General features: G+C 28.3%; 1 protein-coding gene across 2 annotated transcripts in view; it reads left to right on the top strand.

Moving 5' to 3' along the window:
- Positions 1-22,241, top strand: part of LOC112595403 (tyrosine-protein kinase transmembrane receptor Ror-like) — a 65,592-nt gene that overhangs the window by 33,298 nt on the left and 10,053 nt on the right. For both annotated transcript variants that reach the window (XM_025340588.1, XM_025340587.1), the window contains exons 2-4: positions 16,754-16,856; positions 16,926-16,969; positions 18,787-19,158. In XM_025340588.1, the coding sequence (XP_025196373.1) occupies positions 16,754-16,856; positions 16,926-16,969; positions 18,787-19,158 (519 nt within the window). The remainder of the gene's footprint in view (positions 1-16,753; positions 16,857-16,925; positions 16,970-18,786; positions 19,159-22,241) is intronic.

Here is a 22,241-nt window from a genome sequence, read left to right as displayed (position 1 = left end):
ACAAACTGCTACGGCGGAAGTCTGTTACCTCTTTACCACGAGCGGCGCGAAGGAAACATGATGGGTTGTTAATGGAAACCAACAGACCGGAAACATCTAAGGAAATGGAAACGAGAAACTCAATAAACAGCCTGTAAATCGGGTGAGGAAATAAAAAAACCGACGTGAGGAGATGACAATTTTTTTTTTATTTATTTATCGCCCAAGGACCCCAAAGGTCTCCTGCAAAACGTATTACCTTTGAAAACATATTAATTTTTTTAAACTAATCGTTAACGTCCTAGCATTTTTTTTCATGCTACGATTTTGATTTCCCTCGAGGATTTTTTTGACCAGGGGTCATTTGAGGTTTTTCGAAAAAAATACTAATAATAATAAAATGTACAATTATTATTATTATTACTAAAAAAAAGATGATGGCTTTGATATGGAAAAAGCTTAATTGGTTCAGACTGTTATTAGTATTCCTGTTTAGATATTTTGAGGTTGTTGATAAATAAAAAAAGATTAATGGAAAAAATATTTTAATGTACCTTGTGGTACAATCTATGCGTTTAATTTTTTTTTTTATTTTAGGGTGGTTGGAATCCGGAACTATAAGTCCGTTAACCCTCTATATTAATTTTTTCCATGGCCGAAACCAATACCATTAATTTTATTTTATACTTAAAAATTGTAGAAATGCATATTATCTATATCTTCTATTTATAATGAAAGCTTTTAAAAAAAAATTAACGATGTGTTCCATTTGTATAACTTGAAAAGAGACTATTGATAAAGAAATAATAATTTGTTTAGCTATACGAATATTATGTATTTTATTTAAGTTTCTGCAGTATTGTTTAGCTGCTATTTGTAATTCTCATTTACAAAAAATAAGCAGAAACAGTAAAGTATGATTATGTAACTTATGTATACTTAATATTTATAACTATTTATAATTTCACTACATTATTTTTAAAATATAAATTCAAATTTTATTAAATTTAAAAGTAGATAGATACATCTTTTCAATAACAAAATATTTAAGTTTTTATTATTTACCGCGATATAAATTAACCTCGATAAATTATAGTTCTTCAAACGAGTTTTCTAAAAATGTTACTAAAAAAAAAAACAATTTTAAGATAATATATTAAAAATTATTTCTTGTATTTGAATTGTATTTTGACGTTTGTCTCTTGTTTATGTTATAACGACGCCGTAATTTCTATAAAACACGTTATTATCTGACATGTAAATAAATAAAATTTAAATGAAACTTATTCAGATAATAGTTGAGTTATATGCAGTTTTTTAAAATATAATAAGCAAAAGTAACATTATTTTTACAGTAAACATTCAAAAAAACATATTTCAAAAAAAGTTGATAAAGTAGTTATTTAATTATCCTACCATTCGATTTTAATGTTGGAAGTGCCTATCGTATTGCAATTTTGTTATAAGCTAATTATAGCTTCTTATAAAACTTGTTATTTATTCTAAATTTTTTTTAAATGAACTCAAAAATTGGATGTTATTTTGTAAATATTATTTATGAATTATGACGAAGTAACATGTATTAACTTAACATTTTAGTTAATTCAGTTAATTTTTATTCAATAAAAATAAATGTATTAGTATTTATGTAATACTTTATAACTTTTACTTTAAATTTAGTTTAGAAATCATTTTAGTAGATTGTTTACGATATTACAGCTATAATAATAATTATTTGTAGGTAATATAACTAACATAGAAAAAACAATGTTTTTATACCATTACAATAATAGTAGCATATTTCATAATATAGTTATCACTGATAAGCCTTATATTTTATATTTTATTAGGAAGGTGGAGGCAATCCTTGAATCACCCCACGTGACCTGCAACCTTGCAGGCTTTTTATTTTATTTCTATCTCAAACGACAGAATCTCATAATCTTTATGGTAGTTTTATTTTATCTCATTAAACCAAATATCCAATAAAAAAGATGATTGTTTGTTTAAAATTGTATATTATACCGATAGCTATAACTTTAAGAATGTATAATTTTCTCGTTATAATATATGTGAGTTGTTTGAAATAACCTACTATTACATAAAAACAACAAGGAAAATAGTATAAACGCCTTCCATTTAAAATTAGGAGTAGAACGATCGTTTATTATAATATACAGGAAATACGAGAAGAGACTCTGTGAACCTATACATGTACAATGTACATTGTACATTGTATATATATAATAAACATATTAATATATTAATGTTTTATTTAATATATACAGATTACAGAATGGGATTCACTGGTTCACTTCACCAAGCATGTTAATTCCAAATTTTTCTTTGATAATAAATTTATTGAAATTCTAATTTTTAATTTTTTTAAGTATAAAATTAAAGACCAAATTTTCAAATACTATGATTTCTTATTCAATATTTTAGGAGTACCTATCTTGTTGCCATATAAACTATTTTAAACAAAAATCATATATTTTTATTGTCGAGAATGTGATTTTTTTTTAAAAAAAAAGAAGAATTCAAATGATTTAGAAAATTAGTATAGAATATAGCTGATATATTTTATCATTTTAAAATTATTGTATTTAACATAAATTAATTACAACTTTATAATTTTTGAAAATTGCCAGAGTTTAATTAGCACTAGACTAAATATTATACATATTTTACGAGTATGTAAAAACATTATTATAGTAGATACATACAGTCAAATAAGATTATAATTACTCATTCGAATTTCAATTTAATTGTCCTGATTAACCTGATTAACAATAATAAGAAAGGATAATATTTTTATAAAAAAAAAAAACAAGATTTTATCGCCACGAGCCACAAAATACTCATTAAATGGTATGAACATTTTATACATTTAAAAATAATGCCTCAAGACTTAAAGTATACCTAAAATTTAAAAAAAATCAGAATTTCAATAAATAAATAATATGTATTATTAAAGGATAATAAACATGTTTGGGGAATTATGCTGTATATATAAGAATGTAATGTACGAAAAATATTTCGTGTAACGTGATTGCCTACTGTTTGCACGTGTAACAAGCCGGACAATATATCACAAAAACTTTAATCGTCATTTAGGCAGGTACATTATATATAATTATGTACCCCAATGGACAATTTTTTGAGCTCCAGTGAGCGTATACATATGAATGTAGTATACTATTATAATATTGTGTACAATACTGCAGTATAATAAAATATATTAAATTTGTATACTTACGATCGATTAAATTACAAAAAAATAAATAGTATCGCAACTCGCAAGTCGCAAGTAAATATTTAAGAGTTTAGTCTTATTATACGTGATTATATAATTTATACATATTACTTTAAAAAGTGGTAACTATATATATATATCTCCGATTGGTCGAATATATTTTGATGTTCACCTATTACCGATATGTTCTATCAAATGGCTTTCTGACCATGAGTGATTCAACAGTATACCTATAGCATTTGTAACTAACGATAATTTATTGTTTCCGTAACTAAACACGCATAATAATACATCATAGTCGTACGCAGATGGATATTATATAAAATTAATATTATTTGGCGAATAATGTCGCAGGCTTATAGACAGAATTGATTGAGAAATTAATCACGTATGTAGAGGCTCCTTACCTATACGCACCGATGATCCGGTCTGATGCAAAAACCTGCCCCAGAGTACTATATATAGGCACCTCTACATGGCCATACATACATATTAAATACATTATTATATATTATGTAGTGCGCGTTGGTCTCGTTCGTCTGTTTTTTCGATCCGCTTTCGTTCCTTGAGATGTATATATAATATATATATATATAATATAACATACATGCTGTACCTACTTATATTATAAATTCAAATCGATTCCGCGTAATCCGCTACCGCCGTTGGTATTGCTGCTACCGATTGTTGTCGTCGTACTTATACTTTTATAAATAATACGATTTTATACTCAGCTGCCGTGTTCGCATAAGGACCATGACCCGTTTAAGAGCAAGTTTGTCTCGCCGCGATGACCCATTACGCGCTTACGATTATAATTGCAGCCGTTGGTAAATTAATATTATACATTTACACGTATTATATAGGACATTTGAATATATATGAATTCCCCGCGTATCGGGCGGCAGTGTACCTAAATTTACTTACTGTGGTCTTAACAGGACTACTATTCAATCGTACTTAAATAAAATATAAATTGTATAATTATTATAATACGAAGACAATGACGTGTATGTGATTTTCTTTTTTAAATATATTTTTTTTATTTCCATTCGTTTTCCATACAGGGAGGTTTCAGAGGTGGTTTTTAAAAAAATCGTTCCCTGCAGATATAGTCTTTAAAATCTCCGACCATATTTTGAAATTCCAAATTTTTAAACGTAGATCAAATTTACTGAGCACCAATTGCCGACGGTTGCTGGTAGAGCAGCATAAAACGTTTTAAGAGCTTTTCGCAGTTGTCGGTCATTGGCGATGGTGGGGTTAAGAGGGTGAGTGTACGGAGACGAAAATTCAATTTGCTTGTCCGGTTCACGCAGCACAATGAGACGCAAAATTGCAGCGCGCAATCATCGCGACCATTGACGAGCGCCGGCAACAGAAGCGATGAGAATTATTCTGAAAATCTAATTACACGAGAGGTCGCGCGTGCCGTCTGCCCAGATACATAATAATATTATTATTGTGCAGAACACAAGTTTATTATCGTTTGGCGTTATTCGCAGACCTTATATACTACTTCTAGACTAGCATCGCTAATATTACTAATATTATGCAACGTGAGCCGAGGTGCAGGAGACTGTGATTCGGGCCCGAGTGAATGACTGTCGACTGATGTACGCGCGCAGTTAAACAATAAATATTTTTTTATGTTTAATAAACAGAAGTGTTTTCATTAGGTTTAATTGTATTTTTCCATCTAGCTTTGATTTTCTTAAAGTAAACACGTACATTCAGTTTGTTAGGACTTTCAATAATGTCAATCGGCGGTGATACCTATATGAGCTGGGTGCGAGATTTTTGCGCGATTTTATTTCCGCCCGTTCGAATACATACCGCCCACCAACCACCCCACTCTACAAACGTGTTCTCGATTTAAACATCGTTAATATTAATGGGCACGATAATAATATTACGTCGAGAAACGGCTGTCGAGTCTCGGGCGCTCGCGTGCGTGCGTACGTCAGCGTCTGGCCGGGTACATGTTGTTTTTGTTACGATATTATATTATTATATATTATTATTATATGTGTGTTTTTGTGTACGCGCGCACACACGTACGTACTCACATATGTGTATAATAATATTGCGTGGACCCCGATGTGTATGTGTACTATTACGACGACGTCCGCGGCGCTGCAGTGTGTGCATGTAAATATATTCGGCCGGTATCCCGCATGGGCACACATCGTTAAAAATGAAAAATTGCCCGTGACCCGGACTGCTGTCTGGCCGTCGGTATCGTGTGTTTTGTGTTCGTTTCTAAATTGGTAAAAAAATATACATAATGTGTGCGTGTGCTTGTGTGTTACCGTCGTATATAAAGGTAAAACTGAGATTCGAGTGTATGTATTATATCATAGTGTATGTGGGTATATAATAAAACATATAGTTTATAGTCGATGATGACTGTGACCGTGTGTATGTATGTGTGTGTGTGTGTATTTGTGTATTTGTGTGTAACTATGTTTTATTTTATTATTTTTTTTCCCCTCTTCTTAAACTATTCGATAAATTTTGAGAAAAGGGTAATACTGTTAATATAAAGAAAACCCGATGTAACGTTACTATTTCACCTTTTTTCTCCTCGTCTTTGTCCCTTATCTGTCTCTAGTGTGTCGCGCGCTCGACGACGCCCTCGCACACGTCTAATTCAATTATCGTGATTTTTTTCCCTTTTCCTCGGACAGTTTTTAACAATAGACCACAAAGTGTATTTATGTTATTGAATTTCTTTCTCTCTCTCTCTCTCTCTTTTTTTCTCCGACTCTTTCTTTCCTCTCCCTTAGGTCATCGCCTCTCTTCTACATCCTGATGACGACCACCGGAGCACTTACCCCATTTTCATGAGAGTATAAGTACTCGACGTTGGAGGCGGCGTGCAGCTGAACAAATAGTCGTCACACGCACTACACTCCGCGCACTGCACTCGTCGACATCGTGTGCACACATCATCATAATATAAATAATATTATTTAGTACTTTGAAAAGAGTTTTTGGGGGGTGACATAGAAATCGACGTTGAACACGTATTGAGAATTTCGGAACTGCGTGACGACTATGACAAAAAACATGTTTAAAGGACGATGGGAATTCGAGACATGTGTCGTGAACGGATGGCGCTACTATTTTCTGAGCGTATTTAACATATAATTTATACAGAGCTCGGGAATCATACTTTCATTGCTTTCCCAGTTTTCTTGAGCACGTAATGGATTTATTAAATCGTTGAAACATGTTTCTATATTAATATCCATTGAACAATACCCTTCATATTTAAATTTCATATCCGTAGGTTGACCAAAGTTACAATATATACCGTTTAGTCCAAACCACAGTTCAGATGTAATAAAATTCTCAAATAAAAAAAATGTGAATATTTTATGTATATAATATTTTTAATTAAATGTTTCTTATTTTATGTTCGTTTTATATTTTATAATGAATTTTACCTGAATTATAAGCAAATAACTTTCGTGTAGTTTTGAGCCATGTTATTGCTACGGTCGGGTACCTATATATATATATCAGTATTTGTTTATACATATATTTTTTTTAAGAGAGTCCGTTATGAACAGCCAACGGGGCCAGTTGTCGTTAAAATGTTGCCGAGTTCAGTGCATTATATTTAAACACGCAGTGACGAAGACAATGCGCGTGTGGAAGGGTGAAAAAGGATTCGTCATGTCCGTGTACGTATCAACCTACCGCGCGCCATCCGTCAAAATAAATAATTGTTAACCGTTCCTGGGGTGTTCTGAAAATATTATTAAAGCATAAAACGTTTTAAGTAATAAGTACTTTAGAAAAATATTGAATAGTCCTATACTCCTATATTTATTGAACAGCATTATAAAAAAATAACACGCCTGCTCTGCACATGAATATATATTATTTACTAAACTGTTATTCTGGACTAGAAATTTATGGAAAATAGTTACTAAATACTTACTAACTAATATTCGCCAATAAACGACATTAAGGTATCTACGAGAAATATCTGTACCTAATAGTTTCTATACTCGCTAAAGTTGGTTATTAGTAATTACTAATAAACGCACAGTTATGTTATGATCATTATAGTATAGATTGTGTTCATTATATTTATTCATCATAGACAATCACGACCTGCTTTAACCTATGCGTTTAATGTAATCCATATAGTCAATAGTATTTATGTAATCAAAATAAAAACAGATTTTACTATAAAATAATCCATACTCCCAGTGTATTATACAAACGACGTTTTTACGCGTGTAGAATGAATTGATTAATCACGAAAACGGCCGTTGAATTAATTAGATTAATTTAAATATGTAAACATTGTGCATAATAATATATATATTTTAGGGTAGATAATAGATATATTAAGTATTATTTGTATCGACATCCGGTGTGCGGGTTTCCGCGCGTCGACCCCAGATACAAATATCATCTAATGCATCTGCCTGACGGAATAATCGCGTAAAGAGATCTGACTTACTCGTATAATATATTATACAAAATTTCAACGTCAAAGTTAATGATTACTTTTCTTATTCGTTCTAAACATTGGCTGCTGTTTTAGTAATACTATACTGTACGACATACAATCCCCAAAAACTTTAAGGGCGGAGATAAAATAAAATCAATATTTTTATACCTATACACATATCACACTATCACAGTCCTATATTATTTCATATTATATACAACAGAGAATAGCTCCAAATTCAGTCTTGTTTTTCTTTGAGAGTTGACAAACTTTATTGAAAGGGTGACGACTGACGACACTAGTGAAAGTTACGCGCGCGTCATCGAAACCATTCTATAAAGGAAACCGCGTATGATACAATACAGTCGTTCGTGCGTATTTCCAAACAAAAATCAAATCGAAAAATAATATTTAAACTACAAAAGTTAAATACCAATTTCAAGTTGTTCAAATATCGTTTCCATACAGTCGTATACAGTACATTATGAACGGTTTTGAGTATTTTTAGTTTTTCGAAATTCTCGTATATGTAAATATTACGTTATATATTATAACCCTATGTATAAACAATTTTAAATTTAAAAGAATTAAGTGCTCTTGTATTATTAAAAATATATATATAACAGGAACTATAAATAGGGGAAAAAACATTATGTAGCTTTTAAATTTCACTAAAACCTAATTTAGGAGGACTAAAAGCTAAATACTCCTGCGGAAGGATTACAGCGGCATTAAATTTGGTTGTTCTGGAGGGTGGGGGATGAATGAAATATTAAAGGATCACGTCATGTAACTCAATTTAAAGCACAGGTGGTCCAAGAGGGGTGTAGGTTTTGACAAATACGTTTTTGCACTGTACCTAATTATTTATTTAATGATAAGAGTATTATGAACAGTGATGGTATCCGGCAGGACTATACAAGTATCTTAAATTGGCTAAATTATATAATAATACAATTAATTTTACTTCACACTATACAAACACATTTTTTGTACCATTATTATACACAATAAATAAATCATTTATTTATAAATACTCGTATTGGTATTGTGTATTGGTATTGCAAAATTATGATTATTGTGTACATTACATTATAAAAACTAAATCATGACACAGCTTATAATATAAATATTAAAATTTCACACTGATCAAATTATTTTCAACAACCATACTTCGCTTGCAATTGTTCAATCATTTTTTCCTCTACCTATACCGGCTATACCTATAATTAATACACAAGATTTAAAACACGTAGGTTCAATCTCGTAAATTTATACTATTTCAACACAATTATGTATTATTTATCGGTATATAACAAGGTCTCTAACCGTTTTAATTTTTGCTGCGCGGACGATGGGGTGTAATTATTAAGTGGACGTGCACGTGTTACGTTGCTAGTGAAATTACATGGAAGGGTGTGGCGGACTACTATATATTATTTATTATTCTCGTTAAATAGTGTTGACGGATATTATAGGTATTTTATATTTTTACTCTAATATCTCCTTACAATAATCCACTTTTTCATTACTATTATACAAATTAATATTTACATACATATTCATCGTCTCACGACGTTTAGCTACATATAATATATAATATATACTATTATTACTATTATACTACTTATATGATTTACGACTATATAGATAACAATTATGTCCACCTATCACAATTTGTTGATATTAAGAGCTCCACGATGTGCCCATCATTACTTTATTTTTTTATACACAACATGAAGACCCAAGTCAATAAATCTTGTAAGTGTTGGTTTATTTCTCCATTCTATGTTTATTTTCAATTTAAACTATCTTGTGTGTTACACGGTCGCGCTCGTATATATGCGCCTATACCGTATACCGCGTCTACTAACTCATCCAGTCATCCAATAGATTACGTATTAATAGTACAACATTAATATATAATATATACACAGTGGTTTATGTACGTATTAAATTTTTTTTCATTTTAAAAATATAGCCCCCCCCCCTTACAATTTATATTTTTATGTTTGCTTTTCTTTTCGTGAACTGTACTAACCATTACTAAGCAAAAATAATTACACTATATTATACATATTATAAGTATTCTCAAATAGATATCGTATAATATGAGACGTATAGGTTTTAGACGTACGTTTTATTTTTTTCTTCAATTTCACGGTTGTTATAAAACGTGAAGCCTTGTTAAACTCACTTGTTAGTTACAATGTGTAAGTACATACTATACCTACATACGAAAACGCAATGGTTGGCAATTAATATAGTATAATATGTATATTTATAAATATGTAATATACCTATATTACGCATGATATATTATTGATGATACTTCAAAATAACGATAATACACTGTACAAGCATTATTATTATTATTATTATTATCAACACGGTTATCGATAAAAATCGATTTGTCGTAATAACAGTTATTTTGTTATGCGTCCCCTCCAAATGCAGTGCATGTAAGTTTTTATAATATTTTTTTTAAAGAGAAATATATACGAGAAAAGTGCAAACTTTAGACGCCTACGCATCGAAATAAAACATCTGGTGCTGCAAGTTTATTGATATTTTTGGTTTCTAACAATTTTTTTCAAAACAAAAAAAAAACTTAATAATAGTTCAATCGAATTACTATTTTATGTATTTGACTTCGGTATTATATTATTGGATTTTGAAATTAAAAATTAATTGCAATAGAATAATAACAAAATATAATGAGTCATCATCAAAGATAAATCTTAATTTTAAGATCAGCATTCAGCAATATGTTCTATATTACAGAAATGTTATATTTTTCTTAATAATATACCTAGAAAACTACAGCCAAGATTATGGCCAAGTTGCACAGTTTCAATTTTATAAATAAAATTCAATTGATAGGAATATAACCAGAAACACAAAACTATTAAACTGAGTTATTAGAACGTCTGCGACCATATAATAAAATATTTCTGCGTTTTCGATAAAAATCGTTTAATTTAATAATCCACGGTCGGTTTTATTAACTATAACACTCGTAATAAAATAAAACGACATAAATACAAAATATTATATTTTTAAAAAATTCGAAGAGTTACTATATAATAATTAATAACTAATAACAGATAGGTATACGCGATGTGCCCGTATACAAGCTGCACACCGGCGTTCTGATTTAAAAACATATTTTACAGTGTGGTGTATAATAATATTATGTTAAAAATCGGTTAAACCCGTTTCGCAGAGGTTAACATTCTGTATATTATAGGTGATATACGAAATATAAATTACTCTTATCTAATCGCACGATATTGCACCGTTGTAGTCGATGGGCTTATGACATATTGGTATTATTATAATATACACTGCACGTGTGGTGCGCACAGTATAGGTTATATTGTCGCGCTTTCGTTGTACTTCGTACACCCCTCTTTCGAGGGACCTACGTATGTATCCCCCCCGTAAATAGCCGCGCGGGAAGGTCGAGGGAGCATCGTCGTGCTGGAGAGATATCTCGTTTCTGGGGATATTAACACATTCTATGCGCATATAATAATATCTCGAGTTGCATACATCATGAATAAATATATATATATATATATTTATATTTATATATATCGTTGCGTATATATTATTATGGTGTGTGTGATAAGCATCTGTCCGAGACAAATATTTTACAGATTTCGTCCTCAATATACGTATATGTTTAGGTATACGTGCTCGTTTATTGGGATTATCCTCGAACATAATATTTATTATGGCACAGACCTGGACAGACAGCGAGTGAACCTTAAAACCTGTATATTATATACACATATATTTAACAACATGTATACGGAGGAGGGGGTGGTTTTTTCTCAGAAAAGGGATGTAAATGTGTGGTGATGCCAACCGTTTGATAATGTCAATCATATATATATATACATATATATATATATATATATTATACAGATTACAAACACTCGTACACACCCGGCCTGCGGGATTTGAGTGAGCGAGTTACACACCGCGTGCGGCGATGGTGACACATCATCGTCGTCCACGTCGTTGGCAGGCGATGTCCTATCGGAGGAGACCGGGCTTTTAATCCAGACCCTTTTACGGAGGAAATGCAGAATGTGTGTGTATTGTGAATATGAGCAATGTCTCATTAAAAATACAATGAATTTAAAATATAAATAAGAAATTAAAAAAATTAATATTTATTAAAGATACGTTATTAATGACTCGGTCTTTTTTTACTTGTATTCATGTATTCATTATTAATCCATAAAATATAATGTGAGAATTTCAAAATAAACATAAAATAACTATAGCGGTTAATATATTTTATGGATTAATAAACATATTTATTTTTATTTAATTATATACAAAAAAAAAATACTGGCACTCCCTGAGAATTTGTGTGTAGATACTAAGTATTATAATTTTTTACAACGTCACACATACATACCTACCTATAACATGTATGCTTAAAATATATTGATATACATAAAATACATAAAGAAGCATTTATTAAATTTTGTTCGAATATTTGTAAAGGAAAATTAAATTAGTGTTTCATCATCAAATTCACTAATTCTGTTCTTAGAAACACATATTGATTACGTCCCACGAATTCCTTATGTGGATTATATGAAATGTTTGTTATAAAATGTGTTAATGTGAGAATGCCATTTGCAGTTCCACTATATTAATACTATTACTACAACTACTTCTATAGTGTAAGTACTACTAGTCTACTGTATGTCTGCGCCACACTTTTATGATCATATATATCTAAATCTAATATATGCAATATGCATACATATTTTATATAATTCCTACATCTGTATAGTATTTATAGCCTGTGAGATATAATCGATTGGCAAATGACAATATTATACATGATGTGTTTATTTATTTATATCAGAAAAAAATCGATTTATCTCTCAATCACTCGATTTTTGAACCATAATCATTCCATAAAATCACGTTTGGTATTAATCCCACGGGAAAACACTGTTTTATGTTTCGTATTTTTAAATTTGTCCCCGTGGCTAAATCTAACGCTTGAGTCACACTTCGTGACATTTTATTTTATCATTTTGATTATAATTGCAATTTTGCATTTTTACAGATACTATAATTTATAATATTTAGCAAAATAAGCAAAAAATATTTTAGTTAACAAATTATTCATCTACTATGTAGTCTTGTACACTTGTACACACAACTTAACGACATTATTTTATACAATAATAATTATTACTATTATTAATATGTTTATTTGCTATTTTTATGAAAATATTGAGATTTTATTTCAAAGTTTTTCATTAGTATTTATTTAAATTTTAAACTTTACTGTTTTTCAGTTAAAGTAGACAATAGTCAAATTATTATTAATATATTTTATAAATTATAATACTAACTACCTACTTTAATTCTTATTCTATGTCAATACTCATTATATTTTCAAAAATAAACAATTATGGATATTCAAAAATAAAATATTTTTTATTTTTATAATATCACATTATACTTTAGAGTATATTATTATTTAATTAATATTGATAAACCATCTTATTAATTAAACGAATTAATTAAATAAATATATTAAACATTCCTAATTTTTTATACAAGGTACTTTAATTAAAACCTCAACTATACAAAAAAGATTTTATCATAATATAGCCGGGACTCGTTAAAATACCTTTTTTTATCGAAAATATTATTTTTTTTAAATTGTTTACTCAACTCAAAGGCTGATTATCATTTATCGTATATTAATAAGCTGTGCAGGCTACTCAAGAACAATTGAAATTTTCATTCGCCCAAACTGCCGAGTAAAACTGCCAAACGCAGAATTTTAAATCAGAATAAAAGACTATACATACGTATAAAGGTCACATAATTTACACTCCAGTGACTTTACCTTAAAGCTATATGTATGAAAGAAAGTGCTTTAGAATTAATAACTTAAAAGTAAACGGGTGAAAACATTTCGTTGGGCTTTTTTTGTTGCAACCCTTGTAAAATAATATAATCTCTTTAAATAATAAATATGAATAAAAAAAATGAAAGTGATACCATAAAATGTACAAGAAACGACCTATTTTTAATTAGTTAATTTTTTAATAAAAATAAACTGTGTCAACATAAACCTATACATTGCAATATATAAGTATTTATATAATATTTAATATGATTAATAATCATTGATTATATATAAATACAATAGTGTATGGTAAATATGACATAAGACAAAAAGGCCATTTGTCTGGCATGAGGTAGTTTATGTATACTCGATAGTTTGGATAAAGTATATTATAATGATAACTATTCTATTATATGGATCCTTATATTGACCAACAGTTCCTTTGAGGTGTTCGGTTGGATTAACCAAGATTTATTTAGTAACGGGTTCGATGATACGAGGGTTTTTTTTTTTTTATTAAGTGAAATTCTTTGAAGGTTTTCCTTTTGACTTGATAAAATAAATTCGTTAAATGTTGGATTATAAAGGTCTTTGTCGAATGATTGGTTAGTGACTAGTATGGGAATCTAGTGAACCATTGCTATAGGTTGTAAGTATGTATTATATATTTATATGCAGTATTTAGATATTGATACGTATATTTCGATTAAAATTTTTATCAAAGGCTATAGTCACAAAAAACCTTGGTCGGTCTGGATTTTAATTGAACAAAATTGGACTCCTAAAATTTCTGTAAATGGATGGGACAATAGTTATCAAATTTAACTCTGAACCACAATATAAAAGCCAAAACGCCCTTACACAAGTATTTGTATCCAAAACTAATATGAAAATTAATTAATTTATTGAACTAAATCTTACTTTCGATTATTGTACATTCGACAATGAACATATGTAATATTACGATTTTACGTCTATACAATATATTATATGCTGTTCGAAAAAGTGAACAATATAATATGATATTATTAATTATAATGGCATAATAGTAAGCGTGAACATCATGATATTACATGATCAATAATAGTCCGACGTGTCAATCTACTACACATTTACACGTTAAAGTCCGTGTCACTATACGTCACTCATTATTCATTATTATTATTATATTATTATATTTTCAATGTTCTATTTTGAAACTACAAAAGTAAATCGTTACAATCTCGCCACCATCTAAATTTTTTTCATCACACATTTCTACCTACTATGTTTTGGGTGCGATCTATAAGGGCCCGTGAAACGCATTGTCCTCGTTTTATTCATGGGAACACATCCGATTAAAAACATCACACACGCACACACATACGTAAATACACTATACACAAAAATACACAATAATTCTACTACATACTATATTATAAGTCTTATGTAGAAGTATATATGTTATTTGTATGTACGCATTGCAGCCCGTATTGTTGTTAACTCTTCGTGTCTATCACCGTATATTATATTATTATTATTTCACTGTATAACAGCACTGCGTGTAGTCGTTTCGAAAGAATATTTGTGGTATACGCACTTCGACTTTTGTCCCGTTGACAGATGTCTAATAAAATACTGCAGATGGAGTGGATAGGAATAGTAGTGGCCGTGGCACCTGGTTGCTTCAGGGCACGTCAATATTATATAGACGGGTACCATCCATTACTGTTGTACTCGCTCACTAGAACGTAGTTTGGCTTTTGTAGTGTTGTTTTTTTGTTACTGTTGTTACCGTCTAATACTGAAATCAAACTCAAATAATGCTTTTAAATGGTATACAATAAATTTAATATACATGTGACCCATATAAGTCAGGTACCTACTACTTATACCGTCTTGAAAAATGCATCCTACTGACATATTATTTGTAGTATACACTATTATAGTGCACTGCGTACTTGACCAGTATCTACCTATAACCAATCTGGCATCTGTATTCTTTATAGCTGGTATAACTTACAAACTATTCTAAAAATGCATTTATATAATTTATATTATATTATATTTAAACAGGAAATTTTAACGCCGTTGTTTACCTTTAGATTTAAAATTAAAATGAATCGTTTACGTTTGTAGTTCATTTTTTTATATATGTTAAATAGTATTTCATTTCATTTTTAAATCAATAATTATGTACGTGGGTTCAAACGTACGTTATATTATGTGTTCATAATACGTAAGAACCTTCAAATTCATGGTTTTTAACTTATTGCCATCTAAATAAATAAATAATTTTAAATTTACAATTTTTACATTTAATTAAAATAATCTTTATAAAACAAAAGATTGCCTAAACTGTTTATAATCATTGACAAGAGTTATTGTAAAAAAATAATTATTATTTATTTTTATTACACTATCATTAAAATTTATCTGTATATAAAATTCATTTTTTAGAAAAAATGATGAATATATACACCGCAAAATATATTTAAACTTTTAAATCGCTTTGCAATTGAAATTCCGGTATAATATTTCTCGTCAAGAAATAATTTAAAAGTTTATAATATACTTAATAAAGTAATACAATTATATTTTTACATTACAAAAGTCAAAGTATTTCAATTAAAAATGTTTCTGAACTTTTCACTTTCTGAGTTTTCAAATGCTTTGAACTTTGAAAAAATGCACGATCCGTGTTAAATTGCAATTTGATAACAAATAATACAAACTCTATAAAACACATATCGTGTTACTTATTTTTTGTAATGCATACGATACACATACGTATTTCTATATAATATATATTTTGTATATTATAGTATAATTATTCACTGATTCACTATATAATATTATTATTTTTATGTCTCTCGCATTCACTAGTTGGTCCGGCAGGATCAACCAATAAGCGTATTATTTTTTTCAGCCTTAAATAATAAACCCGAATGTCATAAAATTGACTCTATCATCAAACTTTACAATAAATATGTTGTATTGACTTAATAGTTAATATTATGGGTCAACGTTTTTATTGCAATTGCAGTTAAATGCCATTGTAATACACACAATTCAATAAATTTAACAATATATAAATAATTTATATAATGTTGCAAATGTTCTTACATCTATCTAAATCCAATGGTGTTTTTTTTATTTTTTATAGTTTTTCCGGATGAAGGAGAACCAGCACCAAATATTGAAGAATACAGTAGCATTTCCAATTACGACGACTATGATACGGAGACAAATTCTTCCACTACTTACGAGTAATGAAATAATTATATTGTAAAGAAATTGCATTTATTTTGATAATAATTAATTTCTATTTTATACAGAACTGACAATACTGACGTACTTTTACCAAAAGGGAACAAATCAAGTAACTATAATTCATTTATTTATTTTTTTAATTTGTTTTAAAATTTAATTAATAATCTATCTGAAATCTCTCGCTTCTCGCATAGTTCTAAAGTGAATTTCTCTACAAATTTACTTTTGAAGTTTGAAAAATAATATTTAAGTTTATTATGAAATAAGATTTATAAATTAATTTATAACGATTAACGTAAATATATTAAAATGTATAATTTACATTACCTTGAAACGCATCTTAACATACAATTTGTTAACTCAACATTGTAAATTTCAATAGAATTAATAAATTTTATAATATATTTTAATATATATGCGTTTAACATAAAATTATTCAATTTCTTAGATCTATACTATATTATAAATAGCTTGAGGAACGCGAGTAAATCACTAAAATTGTTAAAGCCCGCAGTATAATAAATAGCTTCCAATGTATAAGTATATACTGTAAGAATAAAAAATAACCTTTTTTTGTCATTCGACCTTGATCATTGGTGACTGATGAGTATAATTATTTTTATCGTCTCTGTATTTGTATACATTTTTATAATATACATCTATATACATAATATTATGTAAATTTATCTTTATTGTTATTAACAAATATATTCAAATAATATACTTCGTTAAAAATTTTCTTAAACATAAACACATATTATTATAGTACCCGTATTTGGTAATGATACGATCTATACAATGTACGCTTCTACTCTATAACGGTAACCTTAACCGGATTAAGATAGTTAACAAAGATGTTTTTGATCAATTTTTAACATTTTAATTAGTGTAGCTAATCCAGTAGGTATTTCATTTTGTACTATAATGTTACTAACCAATAATTAAAGATCACGCGATTTAATTAACTCAAAAATCATTTTTAAATTAATTATTTTAAGTTCTTGCTTGATTTAATATACAAAAATACATATTTTATTATAAAGCAAATTAATTTATTAAAATTGAAAATCAAAAAAAAAACTATTAAATTTTACTTTTATAAATTACATTTTATAGTGCATTTTTATAGTCATAATAACAAATAATAATATTTGTAATAATACATGTATTTTATTTATTATATTATTATATTATATAAATTCATTAAATGTTGTTTTTACAATTTTTATATAGTACTATAAATAATACAGAATTAATGGCCAATGCGTTATCTAAAAATGATGTAACAATAAATAATAATATCATAAAAATGTCCAGTCAAGACAACACGCCCATTCTTTTTATCAAGGAGTTTTATATAGGCAATTTTAATGAAAATTAATGATTACCTAATAAATTTTTTTATAAAGGTAAATGAACATAATGTTGCATTTATTTTTGTTGGCAAAGTATAGACGGCTTTGCTTTTAACGCCACGTATAAAATTATTGTATTATATTTCGCGTGAAAATTTTTTACCTCGAATATTCGAGTAATTATTATACTTGTATAAATAAATTATTTGCAGTTATTACTAATTTCCCACACAAAACATTTTTTCCGTACATTTTTATAATTACACAACAATAAAGTTAGTAGTACTCGTAAGATCATACATACGTTATTATAAAATAATGAAAATACTTAAATATGATTAAATTGTTACATTTTTATTTTATTTTAATATTTTGTTAAAATTGCCTATTAAATTGCCTATCTATTATCTATTACACAAACTTACGATATCAGTTCAAAGCGTTCATCTTATAAGTTCAGACTTATTAACGGCATGCGTTTTCTAATTTTTTTTTTTTTTTTGCTTTTAAGATTTTTTAATTGATTTTAGTGTTAACAAGAAATTTTTTAATTTTTATCCATTCCAAACAGGCGTAATGCATTTCGTTCGACAACTAAATAATATCACAAGAGACTCAGGCAAGTCGGTTAAGCTTAATTGCGAAGTGACCGGTGAGCCACCTCCACTGAGAATCCAATGGTACATGAACGAGGTGCCGGTCGGAGGATCAGAAGGTATTGGGGTTGGTGGTGGTGGTGGTGACGGCGAGAATGGTGAGAAAAAATCTAAGCCCCGGCTGACGGTGAAGCGGTTCCAGTCTAGACACAAGAACGGACTCGGTTCTCGGCTGCGGATCAACAAGCTGGAGGTACACGACAAAGGATTTTTCACATGCGAGGCCACAAATGGCATCGAAAAAATACAGTCCACCGCAATACTCATTGTCAAAGTCAACCGTTTTAGTGAGTTCCAAAATAATGTATTATATATTATGTTTATATATTTTCATTTATGTATGTTAGTAAAGATTGGTGCAAATCTGATAGGAGAGAGTTAATAACCCAGTTTTAAATTCAAATAATATATTTATATAATATAACTCTTTATAAAAAACAATATTTATATAAATCAAAATTATATTTTAAATAATTTAAAGTGTGGGTAGATACATGTAGGTATATTGAGTATAGCAAGTATGTAAACTTAAGTTTTATCACCACTTATTTTATAAATATTTTATACCCCACTACTTGTTATAAACTTCAAAACTCTTATTCGATGGAATTATTAATATTTCTCACAACACTCATGAAAGAGTGCTATATATTATACGAGCAAATATATAGAAAAGGGGAAATTTGGGTGCTCAACCACGTTTCTTCTCAAAAATATAAGTTGTTAAAATATATAATTTGCTTACTTATATTATTTCATAAAGTCTTATTTAAAATAAATATAGATAATGAATTATAATTTATAACACCCCATCGTTTTATTTCTTATATCTATATATATGTATATATACGTGTTAAATAAACTATTAATATAAATATATATAATATAACTGTTCACACATTCTATATTGATAAAGATTATGAAACCAACCAAATTTATTGATTTATATTTAGTATATTCAAGTATAATGTATATTTATGGTTAGGTATATACAATCGAACGAATAAATCTACAATATATTCAATGAGGCCTTTTAGTTGTTATTTTTTTCTAGAACTGTTAAAATATAATATTATAATATACTAAAAACATTAAACATTAAAATAAATTTCAAACAATTTAATAACCGCGAGGATTCTACTGTCTAGTATCTTCCCCGCATAATCGTTTAAGACGATACTATTTTGTTCTATTCATTAGAACAGTAGAACATATTATGCCAATTTTAAAATGGACATTCAGTTTGAAATTTGAATCGATGAAACTTTTGGCACCCACTGCAGATTATGCACAAATAAACAACCATATCAAATTATTATTTAATATTATTATTTTTTATATTATTGCCAACGTTTGTAATATATTTTTTTACGCATAATATTTATATTATGTTTTTTACAACGCATGGAGTTAATTTTATAATACCTCTACATGTACAAATGTAATGTACCATTTTTAGAACTTGAATTATTCAAAAGTTATACTATGTATATATTTTGATAGAGTATAGTTATAATATTATACCATTCCGATTAATTAACGAATTTAAATTGTTATGCGGAATAATCACATGAGTGAACTTGCACAAAAGTAATATAGTTTTTGGAACTGTGGAATAATCTACTATGTAGTTAGTTGTATTACTCGAAAAATTATGTAAGGCATTATTTACAATTTAGAAAAACAACCGAAACTACAGTAATATGTATTTGTTGTAGAAAACAAAACGAATAAAAACGATTAGTTAAAAAATAAGATGTAAAAAATACATTTGTCACTGCAGCTTATTCCAATTTACATAGTATTATTAATGTCATTTGTATTTTCTTATAGTTACACTTTAAATAATATTATGTAATACCAAGGTTTCCAACCTTTTGTGACTCGCGGCACTGTATGGTATTAAATATTGCCTTCTAGACAGTAAATGTATTTTAATTATACATCATTAGAAGAGATCTCTATAATAAATATATTGTATTATATCAAAGACTAAACTAATACTATAAATTATAATGAATTGTTAGACTCTTAGTAGTAGATAAATATTTTATAAAAATAAAGATAAGATATATTTTACCCAAGTAATAAGTATTTAATTTTATCATAAAAGGTGGTGAATTGATAGTTTTATAATGGTTCTTGTTGAGTGCGTTAAGGTGATATCAATTTCTACCCAGTATTGTACTTAAAATAGATCGAACATTAATTTATATTTGAATGCTTTATATCATATAATTTCATGGCACCTCCCCTATTTTAAATTCAATAAGACACCCTGATCGGGAATTTCTGATGTGATTTAATACAGCTATATTCAAAACATTCATACATTTATATTTTTTAAATATTTTTAGATTACTTTTGTAAGAATATGTTGAAAAAAATACCCCTTTATAATATATACGAAGTATTGAACGAAACATTTGGTATAGTAAATAAAAGACGGCTCACTTAAAATATCTACTCATTTACCTTAATCCTAAGTAAAGCCTGTTGATTCATTTATGACTATATGATTGCATACCTATAATTAATCGTGCGACAGTTGGTTTTAGATTTAAATGATGGTATAATAAAATTGTTCTTTTAACTGCTTCCCTATTATAGAATATTGAAATTAGGTACTCTATAATAAAACGACGCTATTTCGAAAACTCGTAATCACATTATATTAACTGCAAGAGCTCAATAGTATATGCATTGATGATTATACACTAGTCTTTATTATATAGTATAAGATATAAAACGCCGCAATCATATAAAATTATCAAGTAGGTATCCTTGATAGTTGACATATTTATTTAAAAGTTGTATTTTACATATTATTCGTTTTTAATATTACCTACCTATTCATAATCTGTTGACATACCTATATTTGTAACAAAAAGGTAATTACGATATCTCAGTACCGAGTATAATTTACACTTATAGTAAAGCTGTCATTTGTGCGCCGTGTAAATCGGGCATCTCAAAACAAGGCAAACTCGATGAATAAATTCAAGCTCAATGTTTTAATTTATGTGTATCGTTTTTTACCAATAAATTTTCCATGTATTTTCAGGGTGAATTCAACGTATTCAACGTTTGTCTATTCGATAACCCAACTCGACCACGAGTATAAGTAATTATTATCGTCGGCCGTCGCTAATTGCAGATAAGGTCATTAATCGGAACAACTTGCTCACTGAATCTATAGTTCGATACGTTCTAACATTACAGGGTTAAGGATGAAACTAAACCGCATAGAAATTATATACACGAATGTATACATAAAATACTCTCCTCCATAGCAGTAATAAATTACTAATATATTTATATGTATGTGTATAAATTTACCTACAATTTGCTATGATATCATGTTAGAGGA

The sequence above is a fragment of the Melanaphis sacchari genome, unplaced genomic scaffold (genome assembly GCF_002803265.2).
Source record: "Melanaphis sacchari strain LSU unplaced genomic scaffold, SCAv2.0 Contig27_pilon_pilon, whole genome shotgun sequence".
NCBI classification, from domain to species: domain Eukaryota; kingdom Metazoa; phylum Arthropoda; class Insecta; order Hemiptera; family Aphididae; genus Melanaphis; species Melanaphis sacchari.
The sequence above is the reverse complement of the archived record's forward strand: the minus strand, read 5'-3'. Positions and strand labels throughout refer to the sequence as shown.